The following is a 15,817-nucleotide window of genomic DNA, read 5'->3' on the forward strand; positions in this document are numbered from 1 at the left end:
TAAATTTAATTATTATTATTAGTTAGAACTGAACGGAGCTAAGTAACATAATTATTTAAAATTCACGTGATAAAAGATCGTTCCGCAATTAGGAAACCCAAGAATTGTTGAAGTGATTTCTTTCCGTTTGTGTCTTCGTCGGGGGGGGGGGGGTCTCTGTCAACTCATGGATTTAATTTAAGAATAAAACTTTCCTTAAGAATACTGGAAAGTTCTGATTATTTATCTCGAATATCTGACTGACCCTCTATCATCTTTTCTCCCCTCGTGTTAAATAAATGGCAGTTTAAAGGGGGCACAGAAAACTTAGCTAGAGAGGTGTCTACCCTGTGCAGTTTTTCCATGTTCGCTTAGCCTAACTAGCTTAAAAAAGAAACTATTTTGACAGGAAGCGTTGAAAGAGTAAGACTGTAGGAGTTTTCTTTTCTCTCTCCCTCTCTTTTGATGTATGTCAATTTAACATATATAGAGATACATACATATATTAGCCCTTCATGTCAAAACAAATCACAGCATATTTTTTAAAAAAGGGAAGATGTAGTTAGCTTAGTGGCAAATTATTTTTTAAAAAAGATCTTTAATTTAAAACAGTAGAAATCGGAGGGGAAATGATTTGGGAAGAAAATCTGGGAAATCTTTGAGCCTGTAACGTCCCCAAGCAACCAGCAGAGCTCGCTTCAGACCAAGTTCACAGTCATGACAGGGTCTCTCTGAGTTGCTCGCTATAGTAGCTAAAGCTTGGCTTTTGGTCTCTGTCGGTTCTTTTTTGTGCCACAGCCCCCCTCCTCCCCGCCCCAACACCTCCCCACACAAACGTATCTCTCAGACCTCCAGTCCCCCACAGATAACCAAAAGCTCCTCTAATCACCCAGTCCTCCAGCGCGGGGAAAAAAAAAATTAGAACAGGCTAATTACTGCAGTCAACAACTCACCTAGTCAACAACTCACCTATTTGACATCCCATTAGGCAAATAAAACAGAAATAATTCAAAATGAGATGAATCCAGCTGTGGTTTAAGGGACTTTTTTTTCCTCTTGTTCTTCTAAACACACAGAGATAAAAGAAAAGTGTAAAGGGGGGGGAAAAAAAACGGACAGCCTATGAACCTGGTGACTTGATGTGGAGAAACACGTCTAATGTTTGCAAAGCCTGGACATTTTGTCCCCCCTTGACAAAGAAGGAACCCAGAAATGTTAAGAGGGTTTTAAAAACAGGGAAATCTGTACAGCTTTACTTTCTGAGGACGTAGAAGGTGACTATGGTCTTTGGGGGGCTTGTTAGTACAGCATTATAGCTCAAGGGGTCAAAAAGTTGAGGGTCAAAAGTTTACGCTGTGCGTGACTCAGTCTTGTGTATAGCCTGATAGACTGGATGTCAGTGTTTAAAAAAAAAGGGTAGTGGTTTGGCGAAGGGGGTAGGGTGGAGAGAGGAAGGATCCTTTTCTTATGGGCAGAGATGAGAGAAAATGATAGCGAGGTAAGAGAGAGAAGGGTAACAAGCTGCCAACCTAGAGAGAGAGAGAGGGTGTGGGGTTTAACAATTCGGAATGGAAGCCGGTAGAAAATAAGGTGGATTTATTTGGTTGGGTCTCCAGTGAGGAAATGTGCAGTGACTTCTAAATACTTTGTTTAAAAAGATAACCTTTGAAACACCATATAGAATCTAATTAAAAGAATACAAGGGCAAAATACACGTATTAAATCCAATTACATGGAAGTCCCTATAGGATATTAACATGAGCTGTTATGCATACATATATATATTACTTTAGAATGAAAACTCTTTTATATATATATGAGCTGTTATGCGTATATATAAATGTATATATATGACTTGAGAATGAATATTCTTATATATATTTATAAACTTTTATTCTATCGTCACGTATATATTATATAGAAACAAATACATTAAGAATGTTCATTTTACAGTCATTTTCATCATTTTAACCTCCAGACTGAATGTTCTAACACTTTAAATATATACTAATGAAAATACTGTTTACAAAAGATCTAAAGGACAAAATCAACATTATTGATAGTATATACAATAAGTGTTGGCATTTACACCTCAATTGTATATAATCCACAATGCCGCCTGCTATACACAATAAATAGGGTGATAGTTAACAAAATATTAAATGCACATTAAGGCTTTTTGGAAAAGTATCCATTATGCCCTTTAGTCCAGTTTAACGATCTCATTTTGCTCTTCCCTGGACTTTCCTTCTGAATTTGAATTAAATGTGTTATATTTATTGCTAGAAATGTGAATCCATTCTGGCCAGTTGCAACAGTTTAATGAACTGATTTAATAAATATTTCCCTTGGCATTTAACAGTTATTTCAACATTCACTGCTGTACTTCGCATCTCCAAACTTCAAATATTATTTTTATCAAGGCTGGGGGTGCAGAAAGCTACTTTTCAATAATAGCGTCTAAAGCAAACATTTGAAGCTATGCCGACTCTTAAAAAAACATCGCAAATTCGCTTTTGTTCTCGTTTTTAAAAATCTGCAGTGACTAAATACTTATTACAAGCATCATTTTTCTTGGAAAAATAGAGGGAGAGAGAATGTTAGAATCCTGGGAAAGGCATCTTGGATAACCCATTTGCTTTGCCGATTTGAGTATGTTCATACAGTGGGTGAAATTCGAGAGAATGTAAAGCGTTTTGTTTCGCGTGATAAGGCGGGGTTTAATTAATTACCACGAATTTGCTTGGTATTTATAAAATATCACTATATAAGAGCTACCGTTTAGTGCTAACTTGGGCCATCCATCTTTTCGCTCTTGTAATTATTATACTTATCTCTGTAGAACAGTCATTTCAACTCCAGGTTTATACAACAGGTAATGGATAACAACTGCCAGTTGTTGTCGGGATATTAACACAAGCAGGTATAATTTCAAGGCAATCCTAATAATCATAACAACGTTTAACTTTCATTTTAGGAATGCAAATCTCTACTGTTCTCTGGAAGATTCACTTGAAGTAACAAGTTTTTTTTTTTTTTAAAAAAAAAACCAAGCCAAACCAAACAAAAAAAAAAACAAGGAGAGGAAAGGAACATATTATTTGCAAGGATATTTCTAGTTTATCTACCTTGTTTTCCCCCGTTGCACCGTGTCTGAGTGTGTGCATTTGTATATAACATAAAAGAAGTCGAAATAAAATTAAAGAACGTGATTTCTACAAAAACAATAGATTAAAGGTGCTTCTAATCCCAATTTACTTTTCAAATTACTTGTTCTGTCATTGGAACAAGCAGGATGCTACATTTAGAGTGTGTGTGGATAGATAGATAGATAGATAGATAGATAGATAGATAGATAGATAGATAGATAGATAGATAGATAGATAGATAGATAGATAGATAGATAGATAGATAGATAGACAGGACTGTAAACTCCCTGCAGGCGGCTTTAAAAAAATGTATGTAGCCTATATGACTCAGGTATCCTAGAGATTATTAATCTTTATCCCCCTAGTAATGCATACTACAGCCATAATTTCTATTTGGGTATTTAAAGGATAGTGGGAAATGTTGCACTTCTTTCTTTCAAGTACAGATCTTTGTAAATCGCTGTAAAGCGTTTAAAATAAAATGATCAGAAAACAGACGATTTAAACCTTCAGTGAATCGTTTGCCTATAGAGGAAAAACAGGGGTGAGCTGTTTTCCGTCTAAACTTACACTCACTCGATTTTTTTATTATTAATATTTAACTGTGATCTAGATCAAGTTTCCTTTTATTAAAAGTCCCATCCTATAGAATCATCTCAGACCTTCATGGCTTCGCGTTATGTGGAGGAAGTCCCTGCTTACTACGAGACACCAAAACGTTGATGCTTTCGATAGCAAAGAAAGCAGGGGCGGCAGTCATAATTACTGGATGACTAGGACTCCTTCAAAAAAAAATCTTCAAAGGGAAATTTACAAACACAATGGTGTGCGCTCAGCTCTCTTGGAATTTCAAGCAATCGAGGAAAGGTCTGAATAAAATTCTTTGCCCTGCCATTTTTCTCCAAAGTAATGACCTGGGTAAAATTCAATATGACCGAGAGAACTATGCAAGCGTATTATAGACCAGTGGGAGCGGCCCCCGGAGTGGGGTGAAACTCAGGTCAGAGCGTCTAACAAATATTAAAATGTTCGAGAGACTCGGGACACGCCTAGCTGTTTAACAAAGACTGACAAAGTATGCGATTAATACGAAAACTTGCGGGTTTCCAAACCCAAAATACTCAGAAGGGCCTATCGTTTGCTCCCTGCCAGTAGCAGGGTTTTGTTTGCCTTTAAAGACAATGCTGGGGGAGGCGGGGGGGGTGCGAAAGAGGGGTTCTTATCGAGAAATAATCCCTGTCCAGGGGGAAGATAGCAGAGAGGAACTCGGCTCTCGGGGTTGGGGGTTCTTTTATTTGTTTCTTTTGTGCCCGGGAAAGCGTTACGAACTTTTGTGGGAGCTTCCTCAAACGGTATAGGAGACTGTTTTCAGCTGGGGAAGAGGAGGAGGGGGGCTTTTATTTTATTTTTTTAAAGGTACGTGTTGTTGCGCTTTCTTTTTGCTTTTTTGCTTTTTTTTTTTTTTTTTGGCGTTGCACCTAGAGAGAGAGTGGGAACGGGCAGGAAAAGGGGTGGCTTTCAGAGGTCAGACACTCAACCTGTAGAACTGAAAGGTAAGAAAAGCCTCGGGTGCAATCAGGGGGACAAGAGGGGTGGGGGTGGGGGGAGGAGAGATCGTGTACCAGTCTAGATGTCTTCTTTATCATTTTTCCCCCAAGGTAGGAGGCTATTGATGGGGTGGGGCAGAAAAGGGGCTGTTTAGGCAGGGAATTTAGGATGCAACTGAGGGGGGATTTTGCCTTGGCAGGTGTCTCACCACTTCAGCGATCCTCTCCTTTTAAGCTCCTTCTCTCGGAGCCTTTTTTATGGTCTTAATGGTTCCAGCCCTCCCTCCCTCCTGCTTTCCTTTTATTGTACAATATAAATAAACAGTGAGGCGGCAGGCCGACCGTCGAAAGGGAGAGAGGTAGGTTTGGATGGCGGCTAAGCGGCTTCCCCCCCTTTGAAATGGAGAGAGAACATTGGCTAGATCTATCTTTCTAAACTTCCGAAACGTTAGACGTTTTTATGAGCGGAATAGAAAGTGTGAAAAAAAACTGCAGGCGTGTGTGTGTGTGTTGGGGGGAGTGCGGGGCAGTATCCTTGGCTTTTTAATTCGGGATCTGTTGTGTGAGACTTCTGGAAAAAAAAAAGATTTCTGGCAAACACTAGGGGTGCTGGTGCTGCTAAAACCCCTTTGTCTGTCATTGCAAAGGAAAATTAAAACGGCATGTTTTGGGGAGGGGGCGGTAAGGGAGCCGGGTATCAATCCAGAATAGGCCCTACCTAGCTGTGTATGTTTAAGGTGTAGGGTGTACCGGTGTTGGTGAGGATATTACTGCTGTTGGGGAAATTAACAAAAGGACGGGGGCAGATGGAACCGAAATATAAAAGTGTAGTCCGGCTGGACTGGTTTGGCAGAATTGGTTTATTATCGTTTCAGTCTTTACCTGGTTCTAGCAGATTTCATTTGGATTCTTATGTACTTAGAGCACACTTTCTAGAAGGCGGTCTATTTCAGAATCACTGTCTGTTCCCCAGTACACTTGAGGGGTCTGAGGCATTTATGCAGGCTTGGGACCTCCTTGTCCGGTGTGAAAGGCATTATAAAGCAACCCGCGAGATCTGCTTGGTGTGCAAGAAACTTTTTGGGAGTGTTAGACGCTGGGGAGATTGCAAAGGGTAGATTTTGCCAGTTGTCGTTGAGAAGGGCTCTCGATTGCATTACCTTGCGAGCGATACAGTCGACTTACCTTTAAGCAGCCGGAAAATCTTAACGCCTGATGTGTCCCAAGCAAGCGGTGTTCATTCATTCTCTGCCATTACAAGGTCTTTTTCTTTCTTTTTTTTTTTTTAAAGCAGTGCTATTTGAAATACGTTTCGATTTGAGGGGAGGGGGAAAACAGTATTTCCAGCCAATGAAGGGGGAAATGTAGCATCTTTATGGCATCTTCTGTGGCTGGGTGCTGTTAAAATATGATTAAATCGGAAATATTCGAACAGAAACGTGTGTTGCTCCCTTCTGATCTTTTTTGGGTGGGTTTGGGGTGGAGGAGACTGTTATACTTTTAATCTCTGGAGCTACTGGAATTTTAAACGAAGTGTCAACACGATGTTATTCTCATTCGCTCCGAATCAAGGTTCATTAGCTAGACAGTATGAATATTTTATTGCTTTCGGAAATGAAACTCCTTTGATCTTTTTCTCGGGTTATAAAAAGAATTGCCTGTCATAAAAAAAAAAAGAAAGAAAAAGAATATCGTCCCATCTGCCTTCACATTCTGTATTTATTTTCCTCTGTTTCTCTCCCCCCTCCCCCCGTAATTTACTTTTATAACAAAAAAACTTTGGATGACCTTCAGAAACTCAACAACAACAAAAATTTTGAAATATTTGTCTCTGTTGATCAGTGGATGATATTGAAACAACCACATTTGGAGTGAACATTAACTATTACATTTACATTTGAAATGAATGATAATTTGGGACTCTACTTATGTTTTTAGATATAGTCCAGGACTCATTTTTTGGGGGGGGGGACGACGACATAATGCTAAACTAATGTTCAGTGTATCCATGAATAGGGAGGAACGTACTGTATTACTTTGGTAGCCTAACAATTACTAGCTCTGTATTTCGAATGGGTGAATTTCATTATTTGTGTTTCCTTTGGAAAGTGGAAATTTTAACCATATTTATCCATAGTTTAATTCTTTTAGTGACACATCTCTTGTATTAAAAACAATAATACTAATAATAAATTAAATCGAAGAGAATGATTACAGTTAAGTGAAGTTAGAAGATTTCTGACCAAGAAAGATGCATCTGTCTTCTATATGTACCCTGTAGATCCGAATTTGTGTAAAGGAAGTTGTGTCACAAATTCGTATCTAGGGGAATATGTAGTTGACACAAACACTACAGTCATTCTCCCTGAAGAAAAAAAAAAACCTAAATAACAGGATGAAAAGAAGCTTTGGCCAGAAGATCGTTTTATAACTGAAAAGAAATATTGGGGGATTTACCTAAACTCCCAACTCTAGTACTCCTGTGGCAAACTTTATCACCTCGTTGTAATAAAAATCTGAGCTGCTAGGGGTGTCAGAAGTCTTACATCACTGAAACTCAGGAGGGAAAACTCTGTTGCTTTAATCTGTATAATTGCTTAAAATACACTAGGTATAAATAATCCAGCCAAACGCTGCCCTGTTTCCTGATTTTTATGAAGGGATTATTAGGTGCTTCGATTTTAAAGACCCGTCCAAATGTTGCTTTTTTAATCATGTTTATTACAATGTGGGAGAAGGGAACAGCACCGAGGCTAGTTAATTTTATCTTTAATTGTCCATAAAGCCCTTTATTTCGTGTTCAGGGGAAGGGCTCTCTTCCACCCATGGCTGGAAAATGGTCAATCGGATCCCGAAGCTAAATGTGATTTAGGAGCCCCGGTACCCCGAATTAGCCGATGGATTTTCTATCGACCCAGAACAAGTCCTATTTATCTCTGCCAGTATCGCAGCGCATAGTCGCTACTCAACCCGCTTCATATCACCGCCATTAAGACCGAAATTTAAACACCAGCCAGAGGGATCTCAATGTATCATCTGCCAGGGCATTCATTTTGATCCGGAGCGGACTTCCCTCCCCATCCTCCCCCATATTACTGAAAATAATCTTTTTTTTTTTTTCTGTAACACACAACTAACCCAAGACACACCTACTGGAGGGAGTGGGGTTTTGTTATCCCGAGGGATTAAGTGGTGACATTAGGGGTTTAGAGCCTGAGATGCTAATCCGGGTAAGTAACATTGTGCAGGAGCAAGACATTTCACCCTTGCTGAAAATATGTAAATATTGGTGATTTAAAAAAAAAAAATCCTACAGGAGTAAGAATGCCCCTGTGTGAGCATATTTCCTTATCCGGGAATCGCAGGGAACCTCGCCATTGGCCGCCGGTGTCACATGGATTCCTAACTTTGTTCACTTGACAGTATGTAGGAGGGTTTTACGAAACAGGAAAACGAGTAGGGGGGGATAGGAATAAATTTTAGTATTTGTGTGTGTGTGTGTGTGTGTGGTGTGTGTGCAATTCAAAGAAATTAATGGCCATGAGTTCGTTTTTGATCAACTCCAACTATGTGGATCCCAAGTTCCCACCCTGCGAAGAATATTCTCAGAATGATTACCTTCCCAATCACTCTCCGGGATATTACAGCAGCCAGAGGCGAGAGACCACTTTCCAACATGAGGCGATGTACCAGCCACGGTCAGCCTGCAACGAGCCGCCCTACCCAGCTTGTCAGGGCTCCGGCCACCAGCCAGCGGTGCTATCCCCAAGGGGTCACGTTCATCCTTCTGCCGGACTTCAGAGCCACCTCTCAGAGGCAAATCACCACTGTGAGTCGGTCACCCCCAGCCCTCCTCCACCCTCCTGTAGCCAAAACTCTATGAACCAAAGCCCATCTCATTCTTCTTGCAAAGAGCCAGTAGTTTATCCCTGGATGAAAAAAGTCCATGTAAGCACGGGTAAGTGAACTAAAGTGGCTTTTGCTTTATACTAACTAGCACCTCAAAGTCTTGTGGAAAGCCTATTGCACCAGTTGTAAAATAACCATTCGTGGAGATTTACGATCGCCTGTTTGCAGAGCAGTATAATTACATCCTCCATAAATTTTTATGGCTCTACTTGGCCAAGTGCCTTTGAAGTCTCTGTTACCATCCTCCTCCAATTTCTTGCAGGGTACTTTTTTATGGTTGTTGAATCTTCGTAAGTTAAGTTTTATGTTTTTGTAATTTGTATTTAAGTGGTGGGTTGAGTAAACTTTTACTATGTTTCCTCTCTCTCTCTCTCTCTCTCTCTCTCTCTCTCTCTCTCTCTCTCTCTCTCTCTCTCTCTCTCTCTCTCTCTCTCTCTCTCTCTCTCTCTCCGTGTTATTACAAAGAGAGGGTGTATGTATGGGGGGGATTTTATGGATTTTAAAGAGCATAGATGGGGTGTGTGTGTGTATATATATGTATATAATATACTTGCACCATCTATGTTATCGAGGAGAGTATGTAAAATATATCTAGGGAAGTTTAAAACACATATAGACATGGATGTACGTCATGCAATCAGGCTGGAGAGAGGGGGTTGGAGATGGGTTAAGTGTATATTTTTGGAAGATCGTGGTGCATCTTTCTGCTTCGAGTAGTCTGCCAGCAAAACAGCGTGTGACACTTAAAAAAATTAAAAGGGCAGCTCAGTAATTCTTTTTTCTCTTCTTCCCCACTCCCCTCTTTGTGTTTGTTCAGTAAACCCCAGTTGCACAGGAGGGGAACCGAAGCGCTCCCGGACAGCTTATACCAGGCAGCAAGTCCTGGAACTGGAGAAAGAATTCCACTATAATCGCTATCTCACGCGGAGGCGCAGAGTAGAAATTGCCCATTCTCTTTGCCTGTCCGAGCGCCAGATCAAAATATGGTTCCAGAACAGGAGGATGAAATGGAAAAAAGATCATAAATTACCCAATACCAAGATCAGGTCTAATTCTTCCAACTCTTCTGCAAGCCTGCAGATACAAGGAGGGTCTCAGAACCGAGCCAATGCACCAGCCACTGGCCTATAACTGTTTCTTGTGTGTGTGTGTGTGTGTGTGTGAGAGAGAGAGAGAGAGAGAGAGTGAGAGTGTGTAGGAGACACATGATAATTTTTTTATGTTCCAAGGGGCGTAACGGGGGCATACTCTTTATTTATAGAAAAGGAGGGAAACTCAGCTACAAAACAAACAAACAAACAACAGAGATGTGCTTTTGTGCTCCCTCCCATTAAAAGAAGGCTGTGGATAGTAGTTTTCAAATTTGGCTAAGATGAATCCTTGTTTCATCTTTAATCACGCCAAACTCTGCCCCATTTGTCATGTTTACTCTCCCGTACAAAGGATGGACCTTATGCTTGCTATTACCTCGACAACCAGTGTTCACTTTAATAAATGAGGCTCAGTTTCTTCAAGAGGAACTGAATTTTCTTTTCTTTTCTTTTGTTGCCTACCAGCCCCAAAGCGAAAGTTTCTGTTCAGATCCCCAAGGGCATAGCAATTCTGGCAACGGTAACACAGCCCTACAGACCAAAAACAAACAAACAAACAACAACAACCCCAACTCCATGCGGTATGAGGACCGGGGGGGACTGAATAGATGTTGAGTATCGTAACGATCAGGGTCATATAGCTGGAGAACGAAGAGATTGGCACAATTTAAAACAAACCGAGTGAAATTTGGGGTGGGGGTGGGGCTGGGAAGGAGACCAACATAATGGAGACTTATGTAAGAAACCCCCTGCCACTTTTGAGTCCAGCAGGTTAATTACCTCACTTGTAAATCTTGGGGGGGGGGACAACGTAATTAGTTTAGAAACTTGATGATCAAGTAATGCCACCTGAATTTAAACGTTCGTCAAAAGGGGTGTGGGAAGGGAGGGCTCTTTGTAAAAAGGATGCTTCTCCACTAAGATTCAGTCCATTTTTGTACTGAGAATGTGAATAAAAAATGGAAGCTGGGGATCCCCTTCTTTCTTGATGGAAAAGGGGTTATGAACTTCGAACAGATTTATTTTTTTCTTTCCATGTTCTATAGTACTTGACATTCCGAGCTGATGTGATTTCAAAGAACTTTTGGGATCTTCGTTTCCCCCTTCCAGTTGTTCATTTGAATTACCTCCTATTGTTCTTTGTGATATTCATGATAACTTGTACATAGCAGAAGGAAAGCAAGTAGAAATAAAATTTTCGTTGTGACTATAACCCGTGTGTGTTTAAAAAAATAAGTTTTTTTTTTTTAATTTAAAATGTTTGTTAGTTTTATAAGGATTTCTGTCAATTGCACCTCGCTAATGAAAACAAAATGTGTTTGACTATAGGGTATCTCAGTCTTAAGTACTGCTAAGCCTTACATATTGTGATTTATTTATTCTATGCACATATTAATATGGTTGTATGATATGTTCACAAACTGGTTTCAACTGTGTTGGGTCATTAAAGCGCTACATTGTATTAAGGAATTAAAGCAGCTGTGTATTCCTCAGGAGAGGCTACTTCATTTTAAAAAAATCTCCTTCTCCAAGGTATTTAATGCATTAATGAGTATAATTTTTGCACAGATGTTTCTCGGTGTTTGCAGGTTTTCTGTGTATTTTTATATTACAAAGGAGCTGGCTACTGCAATAGCTCAAACCCTGACAAGCAAATAGATAATCAAGAAGACAAATGGCTTCTTTTGTGAGCCACAGCTCTTGTATTAATTTTCATTTTCTTGCTCATAGAAAGTATCGAAAATACTGTTCAGGGCGAAATAACATTCCAGTTCTAAGTTACATTTAAAAAAAAGAAGAAGAAGAAGAAGAAAGGGGTGGGGTGGGCTTGTGGGAAGGAGGCCTCTAGACCATACAAAGAAAATCATAATTTTCTGAATCATTCCCTATAAGAAAATGGTTTTCGCTTATTTATGAGATTTTATGAATTTGTCTCGGCCTCTAAGTCATGATTAAAATACCCCACCACGTTATTAAGAACAAAGACCTGGCTTGGGATATTTAAAGTGGTAGAATGGCTGTTTCTGTTCTTAGGGTACTCAGCAATTTAACTCAGACCTTGCAAACAAACTGCTTTCAAAAGTTGTTCCTTCCCCCCACACCTCAATAAATCGCCCATTACGTCTTTTACTCTGTTGACTTTGTAACAGTTTGTAAGAAATATGTATATGGTCATGTGACACAGAGCCGCTGCACGTCTTGTGTTGGAAAAACGGAGTTGTGTATGTATTTGATTAACTTTTGCCCCTTTAAAGGCAAAAAGAGCAAACCTTCCGAGTTTTTATTTCGATGAGGGGTGGTCGGGACTGCACTTATTTTGATGGCTGATTTCCCTCCCCACCTTCGATCTGCTTCCTATGTAAAGGCGATGCAATTTTCAGATAGAGGCTATGCTCTTAAGGGTACCAAAACAGTTCTTAAAAAGCATATGCTGTTAGGAATGCAACTTCTATAGAACTAAATCAAAGCTGGAAAGTATGAATAGAATTGAAGGGGGAGAAAAGAAGATTTCTATAGGACCTAAAAGTTCACAGCCATTATAAGCAGACAGAAGCCAAGAAAAATGCGAGAATTATACAGAAAATCATTAATCACTTCTTTTCTTTAAATACTTATCCTTTCCCCATTGTTATTCAACAGCAAATCTCCGCAGACCGTCTGTTGGGAAAAAAGTACCCGGAGTCCTACAAAAATCTTCAAGGGGAATAATAACAATAAAAAAATCTGGATCATAAAGTTGAAAACTTTTATTTATTTATTTTTTTTTTTGGAAAACAAAACGGAACAAACAACAACTCTCACTTGGGAAGAAACCACTCAAACCATGAATACCATCTATTGGGCGTTGGAAAAAGGATGTGGGAATGCACAAGGTAAAAGAACCGACTGCTTGGCATGCATTTTTGATCGTTTTATTGCCTCTTTTCAAGAGTAAGGTTTTTTTTGGGGGGGGCACATGAATCCTTTACGGGATTTTCCTCGGTTTCCTCATTTTATTTTGTCTGAGGGGGAGAGAGAAAAGAAAGATATCAAATGGATTACATATAAAGGGGATGCTAAAAACCCGTATTTTTCCATTTTATGGTGTGAATCCTATAGAGTTTGGCTTTGCTCGGATAATTTTTTTATCTCATGGAATACAGAGGAAAAGCAGATAGCTCAGACATTGGCCTTTTTGTGACCAAGACAGCCTTGCTATTTCAAATTATATTCCTCCATGTTCTATTTTGCCTTCTTGAAGCTTTGCAACCTAAATTAAAGGGCTTTGTACAAACGTCACGTGCGACTATGGAAAGATCAGTCTGGTAGATGATTTCTTTTTTCGTGTGTCAGATGTTCCTTGGAGGAATAACTGTGTTCGAATCCTTTAGCCAAATCAGACTTTTTGAGTTTCTCGTTTCTGCTTAGAAAAGTTGTTTTGTGGAAGGGTTTGGCCTTTAGAGACCGTGTTTGCGTGAGCCGCGCTTGTCTGATTGCTGTTTGTTTCAAGACTTTTTGCATTTTACTGGGGAGGCTGAAAGGCAAAATAAACAAATAAATTGAGGCAAAATTCTGAGCTGCCGAGCACAGATCGCATAGAGGGTTCACCCAAAGGACACGTTTTCTAACTGATTAGCTGAGTATTATAGCCAAGGATTGACCTCTCAAACCCCTTGACCTTTCCAAGACTGGACATTGTGCTGTGTAACATTTCCAGCGTCGAACTGGACGGGGGCTAAGGCAAACTTTGCACCTCCGGAAAGAATCTTTTAAACCACGCGTGTTCATGGTTGTTTCTTAATGTTGCCATTGCTGGGCCAGCGCGGGGAATGCAGAGGAAAGGCGTCCCAGAACGATCGGATTTTTTGTGTTTGGTTGTTTGGCTTTTAATGTCTTAGTCATTCTATATTCAATCTGGTCACAATGCATTGTTTCTCTTCCTGGCTTTGGGTTTCATCTCAAAGCACAGAGGGTCTCCACTGTAAAAGACAAAGGGCAGCTGAGTTTTTTAGAGTCGGGAAGCTTGCGGTCAGTGCAAGGGGAAAGATCTCTGGGCTGGCTCGGCCACTTGGGTTTGTTTTGTTTTGTTTACCTCTCAGGAGAGGGCTTTCTAAAAAGGATCCTTACACTACCCCAGCCAAACGCCTCTCACTTTTCCTCAAACCTCAGCTATCTTCTCCCTTCCAGAAAATCCTTTGTTTCGGAGCGTCTCCTCTCCCCCCCCCCCGCTTTTCCTCCCCCCGCTCCTAGCCCACAACACTCTCAAAAGCCCTTCACAGCTCGTCTGTATCTGCTAAAGGGGTGTGATATTTGCTGATGCAGTCAGGGATTTCTTTTTGATGGTGGTGGAGGGGAGGGGAGGGGGGCTACAGGAGGGTAGGCGGTAAGGGTGGTTATCGGTGAATGTTGTTGAAACCACCTCGCCCCTTTGCAAATTGTGGCCTTCGGTGGCTCACGGTGGCCCTTAGTCCTGATAGCGAGGAACACTTATATTGACACGGGGCAGCGTTTACACAGTCACTCCGGGGTTTGATGAATTCTAAATGGCGAAGGATGAAGAACTGTTTTCGGAGTGACGGGCTAAGGGCTCCGTCAGACATTTGGTAGCCCTCTCCCGACCTTGCTGGCCACCTAGAATCGTTTCAATACATGAGTTGACGCCCGCTACCTTTGTTTATATCGGCGCGGTGCTCAGTGACTTAGGGGCGACTCCGCTTCATAGCTGTGTCAGGGGAACCCCGGGAAACAAAGCATGAACGACTCATCGTTTTAAAGGTATTAAAGCCACATATCCAGCCAGAGACAGGCCAGGTGTCTTTTGGAGTCTCCGTTTAGATCTCGATATGACACCTGATGGTTCGACTCATCGCTCTGAGATTTTACTCTTCCGACCTAGTTCCTGGTGGAAGAATGTAAATATTTTTAATCAGCATGAGTCTGAAAGGTGTCTCCTTGGGACATGGCCTTTCTGTCCCATGCACTTCTTTGTTCGCTCCGCCTGCGTCTTGAAATCGAAGCCGGACCAAAAGTCTATTGCATCGAACCAACTGGAATAGCTTGTCTAGTTGCCATTATGATCTGAGATTTATTTATTTGGAAGCCAGACCAAATATTTATACATATACATGGATACAGGGCATTTAAATCTATCTATCTATCTATCTATCTATCTATCTATCTATCTATCTATCTATCTATCTATCTATCTATCTATTATTAAAATACAACGCGCGAGATTGTCTCTGTATAATATAAATATACGTGGGGAAAAGTATTTATATACAAATACTTTCAAACACACACCGGGAAAATTTTTATGTTATAGGTGTCTAGGTGTATCGACACCTTGTTGCAGTGTTCGGGTTCCTTCAAATGTTCCTCTTTGAGTAAGGACCTGGGTGGTGGGAGCAGTTTGGGAGTTTCTCTGCCTGAACACCTTCCCCCTGACAGATTTATGATCTCCAATAAAACTGGCGTGTTTAAATTCGTAAATCAATCTCCCCTTCTCACTATATAAACGCTCATTTTATCTCTCGAAAGAAAGCTGCTTTGATGATAGCCCCTCAGAGGCTGAGGGTGCTGTTTATGGCCGCATTTCCTATTCTTTGAACTTTTAGCGAAAGTTGCTCTTCTTAGAAAAAAAGGCAGCCGGATTTTTCCTTTTTTGTTTGTTTATTTTGGGGCAAGCAACATTCGGATGAGGGATAGTTTGTTTGTTTGTTTGTTTTTTTAAGGGATCCACTGAAGGAAAGTGTGTGGCTTTTCAGTTTACCCCCTCCTACTCTGATAATGTCCCAAATTGAAAAATCATCTAATTTAAGGGGTGAAGGAAGTTTGCTTTATTAGGTAACTGCTCCTCTATCAACATACAGTGACACCGAAAGGATGTTTTAAAAAGAGAGAATACATTCACTTTTCCTTTTCTGTGTTCCTCTCTCTCTGTATTACACCTTCACCCAGAATTTTTAGCCGAAGGTTTTGGGTTTTTTTTAAGAAATTTCACACAATAAGGTCTATGCTTTAAAAACAAGTGTGAAGCTTTTCCAGGCAATTTGCTCCCGTATTCATTTCCTGAAGCTTTAAACAGCCCTTTCAGCCATCACAACCACTTCAAAATGTTGCCTGGATTGAACGCTGGGTTTGAATTTTCTCACCTTTTATT

At 40.4% G+C, this 15,817-nt stretch overlaps 2 protein-coding genes across 6 annotated transcripts in view; both read left to right on the forward strand.

Moving 5' to 3' along the window:
* HOXB3 (homeobox B3) overlaps positions 1-15,817 on the forward strand; it is a 58,976-nt gene that overhangs the window by 20,270 nt on the left and 22,889 nt on the right. For 4 of the 5 annotated variants that reach the window (XM_078850758.1, XM_078850757.1, XM_073325531.2 and 1 more), the window contains exon 2: positions 12,316-12,548. The gene's annotated coding sequence lies outside the window, so the exon portion shown is untranslated. Of the gene's footprint in view, positions 1-11,008; positions 11,209-12,315; positions 12,549-15,817 lie in introns of those variants that run through there. The other variant, XM_078850760.1, reaches the window with a different exon arrangement.
* On the forward strand, positions 8,207-10,855 carry HOXB4 (homeobox B4). The gene is made up of 2 exons (XM_073325535.2): positions 8,207-8,633; positions 9,402-10,855. Exons 1-2 carry the CDS (start codon positions 8,210-8,212, stop codon positions 9,713-9,715), a joined length of 738 nt encoding a protein of 245 aa, XP_073181636.1. The 5' UTR covers positions 8,207-8,209; the 3' UTR covers positions 9,716-10,855.

The sequence above is a fragment of the Lepidochelys kempii genome, chromosome 27 (assembly GCF_965140285.1).
Source record: "Lepidochelys kempii isolate rLepKem1 chromosome 27, rLepKem1.hap1, whole genome shotgun sequence".
NCBI lineage: Eukaryota > Metazoa > Chordata > Testudines > Cheloniidae > Lepidochelys > Lepidochelys kempii.